Raw genomic sequence first — 22,537 nt, 5'->3', positions numbered from 1 at the left:
GAGGAGGCCACACTCTGGTCCCAATTGCAGCTCCGCGGTGGAGACAAAATGGCCGCTCAGTCTTCCCCCTTGGCTTTCACCCACCCACCCACCATAGTGCAGCGCTATTACTGGTGAGTCCCCCGCCGATCCTTTTCCTCTGCTACAGCATCTATCAAGACGGACGGTTCCCATCGGGCAGGGGGGATGGTATATATAGGGTAAAGGGGGGGGAATGCTGCTGAGTGATTCTGCAGGGCCTCTTCGTCCCAGGGCCCACAAGCGGCTCCTGCACCCAGGCTCCAGACACTGGGCTTTTAGATACTTGGCCAAATCTCATCCAGTCTGGCCCTTTTTTGGCTCTGCAGGCTCCCTGTTATAATTTTTTTCAGAATCTGTGACTTTTATTACAACTTGATCAGTTTTGTATCTTGATGGTTATAGATTGTCACACCTGCTGAGGAGCTTCAGTTTGACACAGCCATCTTGGTTTGCATCCAGGCCATGCCCCCATGTTTTGATTTTTAATGATGGGAATTTTTGTGGTGTTTTAATTGTATATTTCTGTTACTTTTTTTGTTGTTTGCTTTTTAATTGTGGTTTATTTTTGGTCTTCTGCCTTATGCCTTTTAATAATGTTTTTTATTTGGAGATTTTATTCTGTTTTAATTGTTATTCTGGTGTTTATTTGGTATTTGCTTTGATTGCTGGTAATTGACTGCTAGTAATTGATTGGGGGTAATTTTGTGGTGTTTACTTGTTTATTGTTATTTATTTGGTGATTGTTTTGATTGCATTGGATATTGTTGGTTGTTGTTTATTTTTGTTGACCATTGACTTACATAGTGTTAAATCATGCCCATATTATATGGGCATGATGTAACCACTGTGCCGATCAATTGGTTTATTGGTATTTGTTATGTTTATTTTTCTATGTAATGTGTGTTATTTTGGGCCTGTTTTTTTTTAGCTTCACCATTTATTGCTATAGTGCCAAATCATACCGATATTATATGAGCATGATGTACACACTGTACCAATGAATGGATGGAAGGTGGGGTTGTTGCCTGGGAGGGTGATTAGGCTTCCTGGATGGTTAGTGGGGGAGGGTGGATTAAACCCTTAATTACTATAGCGGTTACTAACCGCTAATGCGATTAAGGGGTTAGGTGCCATTAGATTGTATTTTTATTGTAATCTTGCTGGCAACAGCGGAGATGAATGGTGGTGAGGATGAGGATGGCCTTCATCCTGGCAGGCTGGCAGGGGTTAGTGCAAGTTTTATTTACTTTATTTCTGCTGGTTAATGTTTTATTTTAAATGGACAAATGCACTTTTATCCATATCTGGATAATAGTCATTTTGCCCATTACTGTACTGTATGTGTTAGGGGTGAGGGGGTGTATTCATTTCAAAGTATTGGATAATTTTCTTTTTTTGTGCATAGGATTGGTACCCAGGCCAGCGGGGACCACCCCCAGACACCCGCAGTGACCACCTGGAGACCCACGGATACTCGCGGGGACCACCCTGGGACCCCCGCTGGCCTCTGGTATCAATCATGTGTATAAAAAAATAAAAATGTTTTTCTGTGGGGGCACAAGGGTGGGTTGTGTATTTGTGGTTAATTGTGACTAAGTGGGACTGATCCACGAGTCCTACGCAGTAGGCATCCTGAGGTTTCCCAGCAACGGCCTAGCATTCCAGCATGTGTTGCAGAACTCTGACGTCATCTGGAGCAGCTGGCAGCACTGGTGTCGTTCGGAGTCTCGTAACTCTGCACTGGGAAGTGTGGTAAGCAAAGAGATAAGTGACTTAAATAAGAAGGATCCCTAAGTAGAAGAATCATGAGTACTTTTGTATTTATGTTGAAATGTGAATGCAATAGCTCATGGTGCGGTTTATACATTTAAAAAAATCTAATGGTTTCTGCTTCTTGTGTTTGTTTTTGTTTGCATGGTTGTCTATGTGTTAGCCATATGCATACTATAGAATATATTTCCAATAAAAAAAAGCTGGTCCCGACGAGCTTACAATCTCATTTTTAGTACCTAAGGCAAAGATAAATATGTGTCAAATGTCATATAGAGTTATCAATCGGTCTAAAACTATTTTCATATTTGAGAGACTAGTGTTTTAATCTATGGCATTTGCTCTCCTGAACTGCCATGCACTTAAGTAAAACACTGCAGTAGTTCAAATAATGGGCAGTTGAAAATATGAGGTGAAACTTGCTAGAATTTTTTTTAGAGTTTTTCTTATCTTCTACTGACTTGCACTAGGTTATTGATTTGTTTTTAAAGGCGGGAATAACAAAAAACAAAAACAATTGTCAATTTTTCAGCAAATTATAAGAGAGCGTCTCTCATAAATAGGCAATGTTTGCCAGTGTAATTTTATTGAAATGTATTAAGGTCTACTATTAGCAAATTTAGAATACGGTATAATGATATTTTAACTTGGAGCAATGCTGTGAATGAGTGATTGTCAGGAAGAATGATTTTCTGAAGGGGTTCTTCTGACAGACCTCACAGATGGGACCCACCCTCAACCAAATAAGGCCAAGAAGAATTCACAGAGCATCAAGTGTGCTAAGAATAAACCTGAGCCGTAATGGATAGTGTTACTAGGCACTCTAAGCTTCTAACCTGTCCCCCTTGCACAGTTATTCTGAGACAAGCTGTAGGGCCTTAAGCGGCTTTTTTCAGTTCCTTTGCTTTTTTTTTTTTTTTTGCTGTCTCTTTCTGATTTCCAGTCCCCTCAGTGATCCCTATCAGATCTTCAGAATCCGGACTGTGAGACCTCACTGCTAGTGAGCTGGAGCTGTTACTTTAGTCTTAGCACTTAGTGCCCTGGGAAAGATTTGCGGAGGGAAGGACTCTACAGTGAAGCCAGGAAGCATAAAAGAGGAAGGAACTGAGTTATAAAAACACAGAGGACCCTCCATACAACAACTTTTAAATTGTGCGCCACCATACCTGAAGACTTTAATGACCTGTTACTGTCATTGATCCTTTAGTAACATCCTATCAGCGCTATGACGGAGAACACCGCTGAAGGTAATTAAGGATTTCTAAGGTGCAATTAGCTGCTATTGATTTGCAATTAAGAAGCTTACTTTTGTCTTAAGTATGTGAATAACTATATGTCACATTTTTCCTTTATTTTTAGTAGCAGTGCAATTTTACAGGTGCTGTATTGATCTTAAAGAGAAGAAAAATACATGTTTTTTTCAGACAGTGACATTAAATCAAAATGACAATTCTAAACAAATACAGTAGTTAGAATATGTGAGTGTTCAAGACTATACACATATTATCTAGATAGTGTGTCTGGTGCCTAAAAAGGGTATTTACTGTATCTCAATACGTCAAACGTTCACGTATCACTGAAAAATTGTTATAACAAACTGCAACAATGAATGTCTTTTTGTGGAAATATTTTTTGAAATGAATGTTAGCTTCACTGGTAACCTGTAAAATGAAATCTCCCAACACCTCTATAAATAACCTGAAATCTAAAACCTGTACGTGTATTATCTCTGACCATGCTACTAATGTGACACAAGTAACAGTGTTCAACTCTGATTATTGAACTCATCAGCTACAAGTAAAAGTATAAATCATATATTTGTGTACTGCTGGTGGTTGGTTTAACTAAATTCAGTACAAACTCCTGACACACTTAAGGCCTCATTCACTTAATGGCAGTAAATGTTTTACTGCACAGCATCACTTGATTTACAATATTCACAAACCATATTCACAGGTTACTTATTGTGTGGTAGCATATTATATGGTATCCTAAATGTTTTTGTAGCAGAAGTAATTTTAAAGCAGAAATGCAATTACAATATATAAATAATATATTTTTTAACTTATGTGTATAAATACAAATATAGGGTAAGTACCTTAGTCAACATAATGTAATATAGCTTGAACTCTATTGACATACAGTATGTCCTTTTTCAACCACAACTACTAATTAACTATATACATATGCTTGCTTAAGCCTATAGGAAACCATGTTAAACATGGTTTTTGAAGCAAAAAGTGGCACTGTGTTGTCATTTGCATGTCATTCCCCAGAATCCCTTGCTGCAGTGGAAGTGCTGTGTGCTGGGTGATAATGGTGAAAGGCGTGGTTGCAGACCTGCCAAAGACATGCAGATGAGCCTACAGTTGTATTTCCATTTGCATATTTGCTTTGCTGTGGAGGGGTTGTGGAGGGGTTGCTGTGGAGGGTTTTTTTGTCACTTATTTTACTCACCATAACTTAACTCAGTATATATATACTGAGTTAAGTTATGGTGGGTAAAAAAATATACTATATATATATAAGTATATATATATTGAGTTAAGTGATGGTGGGTAAAAATTATAAATATATATACTGAGTTAAGTTATGGTGGGTAAAAAAATATACTATATACTATATATATATATATATATATATATATATATATATATATATATATATATATATATATATATATATATATACTGAGTTAAGTTATGGTGGGTAAAAAAAATGACAAAAACCCTCCACAGCAAAGCATATAGCAAATGGAAATATTACTGTATGCTCATTTGCATGTCTTAGACAGGTCTGCACCCCCGCCTTTCACCATTATCACCCAGCACACAGCACTTCCACTGCAGCAAGGGATTCTGGGAAATGACATGTAAATGAGCACACAGCAAAAGAAAAGGGTGGCACTGTGTGCTCATTTGCATGTCATTTCCCAGAATCCCTTGCTGCAGTGGAAGTGCTGGGTGATAATGGTGAAAGTCGGGGTTGCAGACCTGTCTAAGACATGCAAGTGAGCATACAGTAATATTTCCATTTGCTATATGCCTGGCCAATAGGTGCAGAGGGTAAAAATAGACAAGGCTCCAATGGGCCTGGCTGGGGCAGGTGGCACACTCAGAGATTGAGGACTGTTGTTGATCCTCGCTGTCACTGTGTAAAGTCGTTTGTAATAATCCCCATCACATCAGCCCTATGCTAATTGCCGAGCTGGGAACTGTACAATCATCTCATCTCCTGTGCTGATGATAGTGCACTTCTTAACCCTTTATCTTGATGCCATAATTATGATTTCAGACAACTATACAGTCATTCTGGGATAATTGATGCTCTCAATTACAACGGTAGAATGGTGCACTAGTCTAACAAAACATTTTAAAAAGTATTGTAAAAGCGACTTTTTGGTGTAAAATCGCACCTTCATCACGTGTCCTGTCCTAGTGCAGGTGTAATTTTACAAGGCAAGTTCTCTGTACTAACCATTTACATTGTAAGCTCAGGACTCATTTTGCTGTCTACTTTTATGTATGAAGCTCTTATTTGTATTATGTCACGAGTTACTGCAGTAAAGCACTATTACATGGATGGCGCTATATAAAGGAAGATATACAAAGAGGCCCTCCCATGCCCATTCGAGCACTTTAAACATCATGTAGTTGATGTACTGTGACATCAATATCTTTATATCTTTATAATGAATATGTAGCACTTAACACTCCAGTAGCATTATAAATAGGGATTCTGTTTTTCTGTGATTTTCATTTTATTTTTATCAGTGTTAACAACGAAAACAATAACACATTTGTATTAGGCGCTAATCGGTGCCCTTTTGTTTTCATTTCCGTACTCCCTTTGTGTTGTTTTGCCCCCTATCTGCTACAAAAGGTCCAATTAAAGAAATAATTGTGCTTTATTTCTGGTTTTTAACCGTTTCAACCGGAAGTGCAAGATGATCAGTCGGTGGTGTTTTTCGGTTAAAGCATAAAACCAGAATCCCGAATTATATGCTTTAAACAAGCAAGTATCTTCACTGCGAGCCAGCAACCTATTCAAGGACATCTGTTTATGTTTTGGGCATCAGTTTTAAGCTATGCTAGGTTGAAAAACCAATACACTGAGTTTATAATTGGTACTCAAAAATGTTAGAATTGTGTACATTGTGATTTACACCGATGGTGGCTGCCTCTGCACCCAGACAATTAACGCTGTGGGGTGTCTGATACAGAATTCCTGCAGCACAACGGAGGCAGACAGTGTCTCGGGAGCCACGGCTTCTAACTTATCTTAAGCCTACATATTGATTAGTTATAATGTTCATTGATTGTGCAGCAGGCAGTGGAATGCCTACTTATTTCCTACATACTTGGGCGCCTATTCTAGTAGCTTCAATAAGACTTATCGAGAATTTTGAGCACTTCTCCAGAAAGTTTGCAAGTGTAGCTATTCAGAAAGCTCTGATAACATGACAAACTCGCTCGAGAAGTGCTTCTTTCCGATCGCTCGCGAAGGGGAAAAAAAAAGCTGTGTGTGCTGTGCACGCGCATAGTGAGTGAAAATTCTTTGTCTTTTGTCACTGTTTTGTCACAGAAATTGTATTTGTAAGAATAATATTTTTAATAAAAATAAAAAATAAAATTTCAGTGCCAAAACGCAAAGAAGTTTGACTTAGAACACGTGTTTTAGCTATCTGCACTTCTATATTTATAGTAACTGGAAATTCCGTTTGTGTGTGTGTGTGTCAGTGTGTGCGTGTGTGTCAGTCAGTCCATGTGTGTCAGTCAGTGTGTGTGTGTGTCAGTCAGTGTGTGTGTGTGTGTGTGTGTGTGTATGTCAGTTAGTGTGTGTGTGTGTGTGTGTCAGTCAGTGTGTGTGTGTGTGTGTGAGTGTCAGTCAGTCAGTCAGTGTGTGTGTGTCAGTCAGTGTGTGTGTGTGTGTGTGTGTCAGTCACTGTGTGTGTGTGTCAGTCAGTGTGTCTCTCTCTGCTGGGGATTGTCTGAGCTGTCCCTGTCCCTGAGTCCCCCGTCCCTGAGCCAGCCCCCTTCTCTCCTCCCCTCCGGCTGAGGTATGGAGACACGGAGGGGAGAAATGTCTGGCTGTCGCTTTTTGGAGCCAGCCCCCCTCTCTCCTCCCCCGGGGGAGGTACGGGGAGGGGGTGTTCAGCATTCACAGGCCAGACCCACTGCTGTCCGAGTACCCTGACCCGGAGTCAATCACCCTTCTCTCCTCCTCCCCCCTCCCCCAGCAGAGGTATGGACACGGCGGGCGTGTGGGGGGAATGGCGCCACTTTCAGCCGATTCTGCGCATGCGTGGCATCTGTCAGCGGTGCCATCACTACTGCGCATACGGAGCATGTCAGCGGCTGTGTGGGGGAGTGGTGGCCGTTAATGCAGTTCAGCTTCGAGAACCCCTGCTTCAATACTGAGTTATTAAAATAAAATGAAAACAGTGTGATCGCCTCTAAGAGCTGTGCAGGGAGATGCAGTTCTCTCTGTGCAGCTCTTAGGCCTCGGACATGGTCAAAAAGACCGTGCTGAGGCACGCTGAGCCGCGCTGAGAGGAAACATTATCCCTATCAGCGCAGCTTTAGAGGGCGCTTCCGCACGCTTCCGCAGGCATGCGGATACGTGTGGAAATGCAGGAGACAGGCAAGTTTAAATTTTGCCTCTCATGCAAGTGCAGGGCCGGTCACATGACTGCCAGAAGCCAATGGCAGTCCGTGACATCGGCGCCGTGTCGTGGCGCGCTTGCCCCACCTCCCGATCCGCCTCCAGGCCCGCCTCCCAAAAGCCTCCCACCCGGCACACAAGCACGCTCGCTGACGCTCATGCAGGGACAGAAAAAATCTCCTGCTTGAGCACGAGTGCATGAGCGTCAGCGCTGCCCAGCACCTCTCCCCGCACCGTGTCCCAGGCTTTACTGACTAAGGGCAGATCATAGGGGCTGAAAAAGACACAGATAAAGGCACTGATATCCCGAGTGGTTTGGCATTTTCCTACTGAACGGTTTCTGACTTGCGATAACTCTTTCTGAATATCGTGATAACACAAATGTCAAACCGTGCGGTAGGGTCATGCCAAAACATTTGATTTGGCAGTGATTACATCGAAGCTGCTAGAATAGGCTCTTTGGTGAGTATTAATGGGAATCTGCATGCTTTAAAAAAATATATATTTATATATGTACACCTTGTACAGTATAAGAGGTATATCATATGAAACCTAAAATGCAATGAATGAGATATGAGGAATAATTCAGGAGACAACCAACTCATTGATATTATTTGTGACATTGAAAGAACCAGATAGACAAAAGTACACTGGAAGTCTATACGAATCTCTCTGGCTTCTGCAGCCTGAAATGCACAGACCTTTTCTCTTCCACTGTACCTTGTAAAGGTGAAAAAGAATGGGGAGATGGGCAATGGAATGTGCAGGCCCAGACCAAATATGTGTCAGAAGGATTTGTAATGAACTTTAAATTGTATCAAATTTGACATCACAAATCAAAGATGCCTGTGACTCAGAGGAAGAATATTTTGAAGGATGTAGCATGCCTTTAAGACAAAAACCATAATACCCTTCTGAAAAAGAATATGATGCAATTTGATCAACATTATAAATAGATTCCATGGACCAAAGTTTGCCAGATCTGTGGTCTATTTAACAAAACGGTGGCAATGCCATAACTTTCTGGTTTTAGCTTTATTCACATAGTTAATATCATATTCACAAAGCTCATGGCCCACACAAAAGCTAGATAATCATCATGGCTCTTCAGCTAGGACAAGAGGATTATATATACAGATGTAGCCAACATTATGGTACCTGTTGACGTGATGCTCTGCGTCAAAGTTGGCGCATCATATAATGTAAGATTTGACGTGGCACCACTGAAACAAATGTTGATGTGCGTGAAATGATGCTCCGCCGGGTGTCATCTAACGTTCTTTTTTTTAAACCCTGCTGTGTTAACTTGTCCAATACTGCTGGCTACATCTGTATATAATTAAAGAATAGAACAGAAAATACCTGGGCGCTCTCTTAAACAATGCATGAAGATAACAGAGATATGATACCTGCTTTGGGGGATATAATTCCCCCCTGTGTTTGGAGTTTCCTCCTAAGGCTCAAACCCACCAGGATCTATCCGGGATCCTTAACATAAACAGAAAACAAAGAGGAATTGGGGAGCACAATGTGGACAGTAATACGGAATAGAATAGCCCCTGTACAGAGGTAAACGTAGAAGAGGTCAGAATAACAATAGAACTGATGGTGCATACAAGTGCTGTCCACATTGTGCTCCCCAATTCCTCTTTGTTTTCTATAATTAAAGAATGCTATAAGGAATTGACAACTACTTTCTATTCCTATTCTAGGATGACCGAAACATCAGGTAATTCAATCTGTAATGAACTAATATTTGCCGAATGCTGACATGTTTGTTCCACTATTATATCCATCTCAAACAACTGCCTTCCAGCACTTTACAAAACTAGATACTGTACATTACATTGAGTGCTACAGAACATGTTCTGTTTGGTCCAGATGACTTATTAGCTTTAGGAGACATATGGCTGATACAGTTTTTTTTATTTTGGTCAGCAGTTGGATGGATCTATAATTTGCTTCTGGCAGCAGGAGAGCTACTGCAAAAAGCTGGAACAGGTGCACAGCCTGACAGCTTCATGAAAGGAGTGTCTGGCATGTTCGGAAGTCTTGTGCCAAATTGGTTTAAACCCTGTTTATTTGGGTTCTTCTCCTTTTAATCAACATTTCAGATGTTAAAGTAGCAAGTACAATGAGTTTGTGTGCTGCCTTTAAGCTGCATTATCCTTTACTTCATTATTCATCAGATGGAGAATGTAGGCGAATTTGAGGGAAACACAGCACCAACTTAAACTTTAAGTTAGGTAATATATACAAATATTCACATATGTATGGAAAAAAATAAAATTCTTCAGCCCAGAATTAACAAAAAAATCTAACTCACTTCCTCATCATTTCCGTCTTGACTTTACTGTAGTAACTCTGGTATGCACATTGTATAAGATAGTATATTTATAGACAGTCCCTTATCTTGCACAGTGTTATTAATACGGTTATTTAGAGAGGATTGCTAGCAGTGAGGAAGGGGGAGTTGTAACGTGATTCATCCAGGAAGAAGCTCTACTCCACTAGATGGCTAATGCTTGTTATTAAAAGTGTATCTTTCTTATTCAAAATTTTCACTGCTTTATAAACCCACCAACATTATTACAGTGTCAGAAGTGATGGAAGCAGAAGACAGGCAAAGCAAGTGCAGCAGTAAACTTCAAAGGCACAAACAAATGGGGGAGGAGAGAAAAATAATTGTGTACGAGTTTCTTTGTGAGTGGAACTATTACTTGCTGTTATTACAATTTGTTTAGACATATGACACTATTTTTTTCCTCTGCTCACCTCTTTTTATTCCCTTCAATCTAAGTTTTATGCTTTTTTTTTTTTTTTGCCAGTTATTGTTTTGTTGGTCTATCCATGTCTTGGAATAAATGATAGTATAGTTTACTACTGTGTATCTCAACTTTTTGGGAAATATTGAACTTTGCACTTTGTTTGGAAGGCTTACTAGAGAGCAGCACCTGTAGTTAGAATTGGCAATTAACATTGGTATTAGTATTACTTTATCACGTTGTATTATCATTCTGTGTCACTCTGTATTATAGTGTACAGATGTAGCCAATATTATGGCACCAGTTGACGTGACGCCTGCGTCAAAGTTGGCGCATCATATAATGCAAGATTTGACATGGCACCACTAAAACAAATGTTGATGTGCGTGAAATGACACGCTACCGGGTGTTATGTAACATCTTTTTTTAAACACTGCTGCGTTAGCTAGTCCAATAATGTTGTATGAATTCAGTTTTTAGAGAATAGTATATATATATTTTAGCATGATTTATTGTATTGCACGCGACACTAGATATACTGTATCTAGAAAGAAGCGCTATGAGACCTACGCTCTTTTTCTACAAAGGCACAAAGCCTGTCTAATGAAGTCTAATGAAAAAAAAAAATCACACGCAGAGGCTGGTAGAGATTAAAGGAGCAATCCAAGCCACTGAATTTTTTTTCTTTAAAAAAAAAAGATTGAAGAAGGGGGTCTCTGGAGCTGAACCCCGTTCACTTCAGCTCCAGGGACCCTCTGTTTCCAGAGATGCTGGAGAGTTAAATCCTAGTGGGATACGAGGAAGTACCTGTGCCTTTATCGGTAAGTACTTTATCTCAAGAGCCAGGGGTTCAGCTTCGGGGGCCTTCTGGTTCCCATCCTTCTTAAAAAGAAAAGAGTGAGGTTAGGCAGGTGAATTGCTGCTTTAAGGAGGGGCGACTATAATGTACATTTCTTAGCCGGTACCCACCCTGTAGCTATCTGGCTATGTTGCAGAGAACTGGATAAAAGTTCAGGCAGAGATTTAAACTGTATTTGGAGGCCATAAGAGAAGATGAGGTGATACTGTAAAATATTAAAATATTGATATAAGATATTTTGCAGCAGTACTCAAAACAGATAACAATATGTTATTTTCCCCACATTATATGAACTGGGACCCAGACTAAGGGCCACAGACAGATTTCCTGGGGGCCAAGGACTAGCGTTTCAGAGGGGCCTCCCCAGGTGCCCCCCCCCCCCCAGTGTTTGTGGTCTTGCAAGCCCCCATTTCACACCTCCTGGCAAGCCCCCTCCTCTACTCCCCCTCTCTCCATGTATTTCCTCCCCCCCTTGTCTCACTTTCACCCTCTCTCTTCCTCACTCCCTCAATTACCTCCATATCCCTCAATCCCACTGCCTCAATCCCCCCTCCTCACACTGATTCCTTCCCCCCCTGGCCACACAGACACACAATTCATCCTCCCCATACCCATACAATTACCCCCACACTATCCACCCACAATAATTACCCCTTCACAATACTCACACAATCCTCCCGATATATACTTACACTAACCCCCCAAATACATACTTACACTAACCCCCCAAATACATACTTACACTAACCCCCCAAATACATATTTACACTAACCCTCCAAAAGGCATATTTACACTAACCCCCCAAATACACATATAAACTTAGCCCCCAATATATACTTATACTAACCCCCAAATACATACTTACACTACCCCCCCATACATATTTACACTAACCCCCCCAAAGGGGAGGTGAGTGAACAGGGTAAATGCCCCGGCAAGGGTGGTTAGGCCTCACTGGGAGGTTGGTGGTAGTGGTTATCCCCTCGGTTACCTTAGCAGTTTGTGCTTTACTAGCCACTAAAAGGTGGCAAACAAGGGGGCTAGGTACTGTATTCATGTATGCATATATTAAACCAAATGGAGCCCTTTGTGGTCAGCTAGTCATGGAAACCCATGACTAGTTGACCCGTGGGCCACTAAGGGGATAATATGTACTGCAACGTGTTTTAACTATTTTTTTTTTTTTTTTAAATCAATTTCAGGTTGGTTTACAGTAGCTTATCTTGCCTATGTATATAATAGCCAGTATATTGACCCCTATATAAATAGGAATGACCGGGCTAAAACTAGGTGATAAAATAGTTGCAGTCTTTTTTGGTGTTAATCCCATTACGATAAATATCGGAACGTGATGAATAGCCATTAATAGCAAAAAAGGCAGTATTTTGCCTCTTTTTTTCTTGGATTCAATATTTTTACCAGATCCGATATAAAGTTAGTTATTTTTGGTGGTGCAGCGTTGATGTATTGCACGATAAAATTAATGCACTCTTTCTGGCGATAATACCACATTTTTAGGTTATCGCAGCTTGGTGTATCCGGGCTAAGAAGAGATAAAAATTTAAACATATTGTATTGTATTATATTGTATGTCTTTATTTATATAGCGCCATTAATGTACATAGCGCTTCACAGTAGTAAATCATATAAATAACAAATGATATAAATAACAGAGCATGGGAATAAGTGCTTCAGACATAAAAGTAACATTAAGGAAGAGGAGTCTCTGCTCAGAGGAGCATACAATCTAATTGGTAGGTAGAACGTACATAGATAGTAGGAGGGAATTTTGGTAAGCGCGTCTGCAGGGGGCCAGGCTTTATGTATCATGTGTCCAGTATTATCCACAATGCTATTCATATGCTTCTTTAAGCAAGTGTATCTTACATTGGGTCTTAAAGGTGGATAGAGAGGGTGCTGGTTGCGTATTGAGGGGGAAGAGCATTCCAGAGGTGCGGGGCAGTCAGTGAGAAAGGTTTAAGGCGGGAGAGGGCTTTAGATACAAAGGGGGTAGAAAGAAGACATCCTTGAGCAGAACGCAAGAGTCGGGATGGTGCATAGCGAGAAATTAGGGCTGATATGTAAGGAGGGGCAGAAGAGTGTAAAGCTTTAAAAGTGAGGAGGAGAATTGAGTGTGAGATGCGGGATTTGATCGTAAGCCAGGAGAGTGATTTCAGCAAGGGAGAAGCTGAAACAGCTGCATCGTTTAGGATAGATTGTATGGGAGGCAGGTGAGAGGCAGGAAGGTCGGACAGCAGGCGGTTACAGTAATCAAGACGGGAGAGAATGAGGGCCTGAGTCAGAGTTTTAGCAGTCGAGCAACAGACTTTGCTATTGCGGAGGAAAAAGCATCAGGATTTGAATGTGAGAGGAGTCGAATTTGACCCCTAGGCAGCGTGCTTGGGCTACTGGGTGAATGATCGTACTTCCAACAGTAATGTGGAAAGAGGTAGTAGGGCCAGGTTTGGGAGGAAGTATGAGGAGCTCTGTTTTTGCCATGTTAAGTTTAAGTCGACGGAGGGCCATCCAGGATGATATTGCGGAGAGACATTCAGAGACTTTGGTTTGTACAGTAGGTGTAAGGTCGGGGGTTGAAAAGTCAATTTGTGTGTCGTCAGCATAGAAGAGATATTTAAACCCAAAAGATGTTATTAGGTCACCTAGAAAAAGTATGTACAGAGAAAAGAGAAGAGGTCAGAGGACCCCAGATAAATGTTTTGTTCAGTAAAGATTTAAAATAGCAGTCTGTTCATTTTTTGAACTTTACTTAAAGAGATACAGTATCTTCTTGCTCTTTCTAAAGTTGTTTTTAGTTTTTAAATCTCCCGGACAGCCTTTAGCGCAAAGGACATATAAAGGGTGTGTGTCATTTGCTGACGTTCGCTGATGTTTGGTGATGTTAAACCTGCTCTAGTTCAATCTCACTCACCGCCCTTTTATCCCTTGTACTCCATTTTCTAACACTAGCTTTCCATGAAATGTCTGTGAATTTACTGTATAACCTCTGTTCATTTAATGTAACCATGTATTCTTATCATAACTCTGTGCCCAGAACATACTTGAAAACGAGAGGTAACTCTCAATGTATTACTTCCTAGTAAAACGTCTTATAAATAAATAAATAAATCTGATGTTTCTTTTAGGAGATACTAACAGTTAAAATGTTAAGTGAAAAGAAAATATATAGTGCGCAGCTACTAATTGAAGTGACGTGATAATTAGTGATTAAATAAAATTACGTGACCTTGATTAGAGCGTCTGCAGCTGCGATGGAGGGGGGGCTCAGGGACCCCCTAAGCTAGCAGATAAAAACAGAAAAGACACAGCGCACAACGCTCATAGTGCATTAAACAATATATTGACATCAACAATAAGGTAAGGTGAGTAATATGCGTACATCAAAATTATTGAACATAAACAGTTAGGGATAATGTTACCCAACGCCTCAGGAAACCGGAACAAGTGTCCTCACAAGGGTTTTGGCGCTGATACCTCGGATGCAGGATCCTAGTAGTAGAAAGGTAAGTAGGAAGCCTCTACAAAATTCTTTATCCCCAGAGCACGAGTCCAACGTCTGCTGCTGTCGCATACAGTTCTTTGCCAGAGCAAAGCTCCACAACGGCTGGGTTCTCTCACTCCCCTCCGTGCAAAGCACTTCCGGGTCAATTACGTCACCGCGGGGGAGATGGCTGGTAATGGCGCCGTGTAAACTCGATCAGCTCGCGTGATGGGGTAGTGGTTAGAGGTAGAGTTTTTGACCAATCATCCAACGCGTTTCGAAACCCGTGGGTTTCTTCATCAGGGAATGAAATAAAGTGGTTCCGGAAACGCGTTGGATGATTGGTCAAAAACTCTACCTCTAACCACTACCCCATCACGCGAGCTGATCGAGTTTACACGGCGCCATTACCAGCCATCTCCCCCGCGGTGACGTCATTGACCCGGAAGTGCTTTGCACGGAGGGGAGTGAGAGAACCCAGCCGTTGTGGAGCTTTGCTCTGGCAAAGAACTGTATGCGACAGCAGCAGACGTTGGACTCGTGCTCTGGGGATAAAGAATTTTGTAGAGGCTTCCTACTTACCTTTCTACTACTAGGATCCTGCATCCGAGGTATCAGCGCCAAAACCCTTGTGAGGACACTTGTTCCGATTTCCTGAGGCGTTGGGTAACATTATCCCTAACTGTTTATGTTCAATAATTTTGATGTACGCATATTACTCACCTTACCTTATTGTTGATGTCAATATATTGTTTAATGCACTATGAGCGTTGTGCGCTGTGTCTTTTCTGTTTTTAAAATGTTAAGTGTCTGGGAGGTTTAAATGAAGTTCTCAACAGAGCTCAGTGCAGTCTATAGGTTACCATGCTAACCTCAGAAGCTAGAGATTAAAAAAAAAGTCATTTTTTACATTAGAAATACTTTTTATTTTTAAATAAAAGAGCAGGACATTCTCAGGGACAAGCTATTAACTTAATATGAGATAAACTCATCGGGGTATGAGGGGGGATTGCTGCTTCAAGGTGCTAGTCTCGACCTAATCTACAAAATGCTATATGTTTACACGTTGTAGAAGAGTTTTACCAGTTTTCCATTATTATGAAACATCCTATTCCAAATGTCACCTAAGCAAAAATAATTTGGGGGTGTTTTTAAATGCAGACGAGTCTCAGTTGAAAAACATTAAGGGCCATATTTGAAAATGACTTTTTGTTAAGAAAAATCAACGATTTCATAGCTACAGATGCAGCGGCCGTTATTCGAACATATCACAGAGCCGTTTTCGTGTGCGCTGCTGTACTCCACGCGGCCAGTCACGCGGTTGCTTTGTTTGAATTTCATGGATCCCGATTTCTTTGGGTGCAATTCTTCGCGTTTCTGTGGCAGAAATGAATGAATTATAACGTGTACAGTACAGTACTGTGTCAATTTGCAGGTGTTTAAAATCCAGAACACTGAAATGCCATTTTCTGCACTCGATAAAACACGAGTCAACACGCAGTAATGACGCGCCATGACATGGGTATTCTGAGGTACACAACGCGTGTTCGAATAACGGCCGCTGCATCTGTATGTGAAATATAAGCCTTTTAAACTGCAGCAAGACTGAAAGTCAGATATAGCCATTATTGTTATTATTATTATTATTTTTATTATTATTATACCAGTTGCATTGGTGTTTTGACTTTGGTTCTAAAAAAATTGTGTTTTGGTTCTAAATATGTTTGTGTATTGGTTTTGACAACATTTATTTATTTCTTTTCTTAGAATTAAAAAAAAAAAAGATTGTTGAACTACAGTACTTCAAACTTTTCAAAAAAAGTAAGCAGGGTTTTTTTCTGTGATAATTTTATTTACATAAAAAAAAAGAAAATTAAACAAATCCAGGTATAAGCCTTTCTCGTGTTCTGGTTCGTATTTCATTCAACATTTTCATGGAAATTCATTCATCACACCTGAATCTGCAACATTTGGATTTCTAACTTGAACATGCCCATCCTAAGTAACAATTTCACAAAGTTATTAGATATCCCATAATTATTAGGCTCGCTCTCCACACTCACTGAATGTCAAAATTACTTACAGTATGTTGGCGACACTTTCACTTATAAGCGGTGTCACATCTCACTCTCTTAATTGATTGCGAGTCACCATCATTCTTTGCTGATACGTGTCCTTCACCAGAAAGGTGTCTCCATAACTAGGGAAAGGAGTAAACACACACGGTGGGTCCCCAATTTTTCTAGTAATGAAGACATTCAAGCTGCAGAGCTAACAAGATGGAAAATCTTAGGAAGGGACAACCCATGGAAGGTACTCACTGGATAAATCCTCTATTCACACCCTCTATCTATTCCTTCCTGCTGCTGGGGATCTTCCCTAGGCCTGAACCCAGACATACACACCTAATCTCACCCACGCCTCCCTGCCATCTCTTCCCCTGTAAATAGTGTTAACCTTCTGATTTAATACTGACTAACCTTACATCTCACCCCACAAATTAAGCATCCCAATAGCCTGCACTCATGGCTACTGCCCCACAGTCACTCCTACCACCCATTGTGGCCAAGCACTGCCATCTACAGCCATCTACAGCACTTATTCCCTCACCTGCTGTCTCTGTAAATCTCCCATCATACCTCTTAGATTGTAAGATCTTCGGGGCAGGGATTACCTTTCCTATTGTCTTATTTTGCAACACTTAATGTACTATTATAATTACCTGTACTGTATTCTTTGTGAAGCGCTGAGTACACTTTTGGCACTATATAAATAGACATACAATACAATAACTGCATTAAGATAGGTATTTGTATGAGGAGACCGCACAGGCGGGGGGAGCATGATCACATTTTGTATTATAGCCACCTTCATCCTCAACTTTTGCAGATAAATATTTCTGCTTCTTTAAAGGAAAGGGAAAAGAATAATAGAAAATATGTAACCTACAAAGCCTGTGCATGGTTTTATTTTTCTACAGCTAACATCAAAAGTATTCTCTTACCTTTGCCTTATGTCAGACTGTCAGAGGGATAGTGAATACAAACCCGTCTGAAAGTCTTTGTTATGCAAATGAGACGGTTTGCTAATATTCTTCTATGTGATGTTAAAAATAACATCCAAAATCGGAATCTCATTTGTGCTCTTCTAAATTCTCTCATCTCTGTCTGACCATTATGATTAAGTATTTAGCTCTTTACTTGAAAAGTTTGCACATTGCTAATCCCCACTTTGGACTTTGTGTCAACTTTATTGACAAATGAGTTCTAATAAGATCCTAATAGCATTTAGTGCTCAAGTTAGTCCACCGCCAAAATCTTAGAAGGGAAGACATAAATTGCCTCCTTGACACTTTCTTAATTGATAAAAGGAACAGCGGATAGATTGGGTGGTAGTCAGACAAATGTTTTTGTTCCCCTGGGTAGTGTCAGCAAAGCCAGTACAGTTTGTGCTGGAGTATGCTATGTTTGTTGGAAAATGTATTTCATTATTTTTGTAATGCTGATCAGCGGTTGCCATGGCAACTTCTGTTGTCTAAATGAGGGTAGGCAGCAGCCATTTGCAGCCATTTTAATCTCCCCGGCAGGCAAATGTATAGCAACTACAAAATATACAAAGGTAACACAAATTGACTTTACAGTGGTAAAAAGGAGCTGTGTCATATTTTATGGTGAGTAGAGCGAAATGCTACTTTTATATTAAGATTGTTACATCCTAAATTGAATAAGTAGAATTGGAAAGGAGAACCTTACAGCAATGTGTTCTAATCTGTGATTGCGCCATAAAGCAGCAGTCCCCATTTTGTGTACCACTCCGTTTCCCAGAGCTGTTCCACCTCCAGGCCCTCAGTTCTCAAGATATTTTTTTTTTATGTTGGTGAGTCAGAAAAGTACAACAAATATAGCCACAGAAAGCCAATAGAACGCCTCAAACATCTCTTTCTATTGGAAAAGGCTCACCATGGTGGCCATATTGTGTCCACCGGGTAAGCTTGTACTGTATGCCTGCTGGAGAAACTAGTTATACAAATATAGCTAGACTTCCATTCCATGCTGCTGGGAAATGCCGACCGCAGCAATCCAAGTAGCTGGGGAAAAATAGCCCAAGAGCAAACCCGGTCCAATTGCATCTCTCACCTTCCCCAGAGCCAGAATTAATGGCTTTTTTTCCTGTTGCTCCGGGAATGTTAGCCTGGCTATATCTGTGTCTTGGGAACTAGGCTGCCCTGGATGTTGGGGTATCACAGATTGTCTCTGAAAGGCCCTTGACTTTAGGTAATAAGCATCTTGAGCATCCTTGTCATTCTACATCTCTAAGCATATTTTGCACATGCGGTGTGGCCCATGAACATCAACATACAATTTAGGGAATATCAGCAGGAGGAGTTTATGGGAACACATTTTCTTTTTTCCCTTTTTCTCAGTTAAAAAAACCCCTGCCATGTCTATGGTTATATACTGCAAATCGTTTTGGCTTAACAATCTGTGCCAAATGCAAAAAAACTTTGTGTATAAAGTATTTGATGCAGTATCAAGCTTGATATTCTAAAAAATATTCTATGTCATAGTAAAATTTCCTTAAACTTGATACACCTGTTTTTTTTAATGTGAAACATGCCCATCTAGTGAATTGCTAGCAAAGAACCTTGATCATTACATTTTCTACCATTTATCACAAGACACAGTAGAGAGCTTTTGAATGCTTCAACTGTTAACAAAGATCCATTTTACATATGGAAATAAAGAAAATAACTGTAATAGCTTTTTTTAACTGATTACCTTTAAATGCTGGGGGAGATGTAACAGCGTACTGAAATTGTCAGCAAACCTTCACCGGTGGATCGACGTGAGCGAGTGGGGGCATAGTGTATGTACATCTTTGTTAATATAGTGCCATCCAGTTAAATAGTGCTTTACAATATACAGTACGTGACATAATATTATAACACAATTGGAATAAGCTCTTCAGACATAAAACAGGAAAGCGAGTCCAGTGGAGCCTTCAATGTAAGTGGTATGTGTGGAGAACTTACAGGGACAGAATGAGGGTGTTCTGGTAAGTGAGTCTGTTTCTGTCCACTGGTGAGCAGGGGCGGAGTGTACCGCAGGTGTGGAGTAATTGGAGGTAATCATGTTAACCCCGTGCGTGTCCCTGGCAACACAGCGCCGGTGCATAGGTGCACGAGGGAGCTTCTCTGTGGCGTAAAAGGGGCGGGCCTAAGCCTGATCCGTGTGGTAACTTCATGCCTGGGCGCACGGCGCCTGGGCGCAACCTCAGTGTGAGGCACGTCACCTGTCTTGTCACGGGGCGCATCATGGGGGCGGGATCGAAGCCCAATCCTTACAGGTCATAGATATAATGGGTTGACAGATGGGCTTCCAGTTGGGTTCAATAAAGAATAGAATCCTGCGATGCTCAAAAATAGAACAAGTGCACTTGTATCTCAAACCTGATGAAGGGTTCTCCCCAAAATGTTGTGCACCTTGCCCACATTAAATAAAAGGATTTTATACGTCTATAAACATTTGCTTAATTTTTGAGTGCCACAGGTTTCTATTCTTTATTGAAGCTTATTGAGCATTTTTGGCTCGGATTCCTGCTCCCCTATTTGATCACCTTCTTACTACTTTACTTCAGCCACCATTTTATTCTGAGTGTGTCTGCCATCTTTAGATTGCTGAAACTTCAGTTGGGTTACAGTTTCTTTCGATGACCTAACCTAGAAGAGGTATGACGCTTCATTCAGCTGTTATAGAAAGATCCCTGTCTACAAAAATCATTATCAGTTCCTTGCAGCTTACCTCGGTCTGTCCTGTTATTATCACATGCTACATACAGCATTCCCCATTGTGGAGTTCCATAGTTCTGATTGGGAGGCTTCTCCTGCTGTTGGCATACGGCATCTCCAGAGTTCCAAAAAGGGCAAAGTGACAGTTCAAAACTGTCGTTCTATTTTTGTTCCATATTGCCATATGCACGGATTCATGCACCTGGAGATAATCTACTTTTCTTCTACCCTTCTAACTGTTGGTGCTTTCCTTAATTATATTTGAACATTGAGCCCCTCAAAATATTTTTGCCAACTTGCTACGATATCTGTTTTACCACTGAATTAAAACTCTTCTCTTAACTTCTAGATGAAATCAGTTGAGAACCACATGATTTTATTTACATAGTAATAGCCGAAAGTCCCCAACTGTGGACTGTTTTTTTAACAATTTTGTATAAACAGTTGTGTCTCATTTGGAAAAAGGCCTAAACTTAAGTTGCTTATGAGGTAACCGAAACCTGTCCTGTAACAGTGAAAAATGTTACGCCCTGTATGTTCCTTTGTCAATAAACAGTGCAACTGTATTAAGACCTTTAGGGGCCACACTCCAAATGGAGATTTACAATCGCCTGCAAAGAAAAAGGGGATCCCCAATAGGGGAATATAGCTTGAAACTTCAAAATGTAACTTGCATACTGTATGATTTATTTCTCTCCATGCCATCATGGGGGTGAGGGGTAGGGGTATAACAATATATTAGATTTTTCTTCCAATAACTGTGTACATTTTGTGTGTGGTAAGTACGATTATGAAATTGGGTAGACCATTGTTTCTTGTTGGAGAAAACCTATTTCCCCAATATCCAATCTATCGGAGAGCTTGCTATGAATGAAATGTTACACCATTCCAGACTGTGCAAATGTTGTCCTCCCTTATCCTTGCTCATTATAAGCTTTTTCCATCCTATTCTGTTCATTTTCATTTTCCACACACAATTTGTGAACACCTTGATCAGCAATTGTATGTTATTTTTTTGCAACAGAAAGGATAGCATTTGCAGCTGGTATAATAGAGGAAATAACAATAAATAATTTCTATTATATTGATTCTACTCGTGTGGGACAACAAGAGCTCTCCAACATTCTATCTCCTTGCAAAGGTTCTGAATTATTGGGATATAATTCAACATATATAGTTTCTTCAAATCAACCGGTATCACCACCCTGAAATATTTAAAAGCAGAGGCTACTTCCATAAATTTGATACTCACTCTTGTTATCCTCTCTATTACATAAAATCTTCGCCTTTAACAAATTTATCTGGTAGCCTGCAAAAGAGCAGAAGGATTTTATACATTTAACTACCTTATTTGCATTAGTCTCTGGATTATCCATAAACATGCCATCTGCAAATAATGGGACCTGTGCAGTAACTCCACCAATTTTAATACTCTGGGAAAATATTTTTTAAAGCTGTGGCTAAAGTTTCTATTGCCATATCAAAGAGCAGAGACGACAAAGAGCACCCCTGTGTCATCATTCTCTTGCTGTAAATTTCCACATGAAAAGCCATTAACACAGAGATGTCAACATATATATAAATATGTATATATATATATATATATATCTACAATATATTTGTGAAAGTGTCCTATGTGTCCGTGTCTGTATGTGTCTCCCTGTGTCCCTCCCTGTGTCCCTAGCGGCAATCAGATTGGACCTTGGGCCAGGCCAATGAGATTGCTCCCTTGGGCCGCCCGCCCCCGCACACCTCTTATTGGCCTGAGGCGGAGTGACGGGCCAACACACATACACACACACACAAACACACACACACACACAGAGTCAGCGGGGGAGCGGAGCGAGCGCCCGGGACACAGCAGGGGACTCTCACCTCCCCACGGCTCTCACCACCCGTAGGCCACTCCCTCACCCGGCGCTCACCCCCCATGCTCACCCCCCCCCCGCTCACCCCCCCCCCGCTCACCCCCCCTCACTCACCCCCCCCTCCCGCTCACCCTCCCCGCTTACCCCCCCCCCCCACTCACCACCCCCCCTCTCACCCCCCCTCTCACCCCCCCTCCGCCCCCCTCCCCCCGCTCACCCCCCCCGCTCACCCCCCCCCACACACACAGAGCACGTGGCTCTCCCCTCACCCGGCGCTCACCCCCCTCCCACACACAGAGCAC

General features: G+C 41.1%; 1 protein-coding gene across 50 annotated transcripts in view; it reads left to right on the top strand.

Annotated features, from left to right (window-relative positions):
- The first annotated feature begins 1,695 nt into the window (after positions 1-1,695).
- Positions 1,696-22,537, top strand: part of TRDN (triadin) — a 798,289-nt gene continuing 777,447 nt past the window's right edge. For 27 of the 50 annotated variants that reach the window (XM_075597224.1, XM_075597217.1, XM_075597197.1 and 24 more), the window contains exon 1: positions 2,624-3,038. In XM_075597224.1, coding sequence (XP_075453339.1) covers positions 3,017-3,038 — 22 coding nt within the window. In that variant the 5' untranslated portion in view covers positions 2,624-3,016. Of the gene's footprint in view, positions 1,774-2,622; positions 3,039-22,537 lie in introns of those variants that run through there. The other 23 variants (XM_075597198.1, XM_075597218.1, XM_075597185.1 and 20 more) reach the window with 2 other exon arrangements.

The sequence above is a fragment of the Ascaphus truei genome, chromosome 4 (assembly GCF_040206685.1).
Source record: "Ascaphus truei isolate aAscTru1 chromosome 4, aAscTru1.hap1, whole genome shotgun sequence".
Taxonomy (NCBI): domain Eukaryota; kingdom Metazoa; phylum Chordata; class Amphibia; order Anura; family Ascaphidae; genus Ascaphus; species Ascaphus truei.
This window is presented reverse-complemented; position numbering and strand designations above follow the sequence as displayed.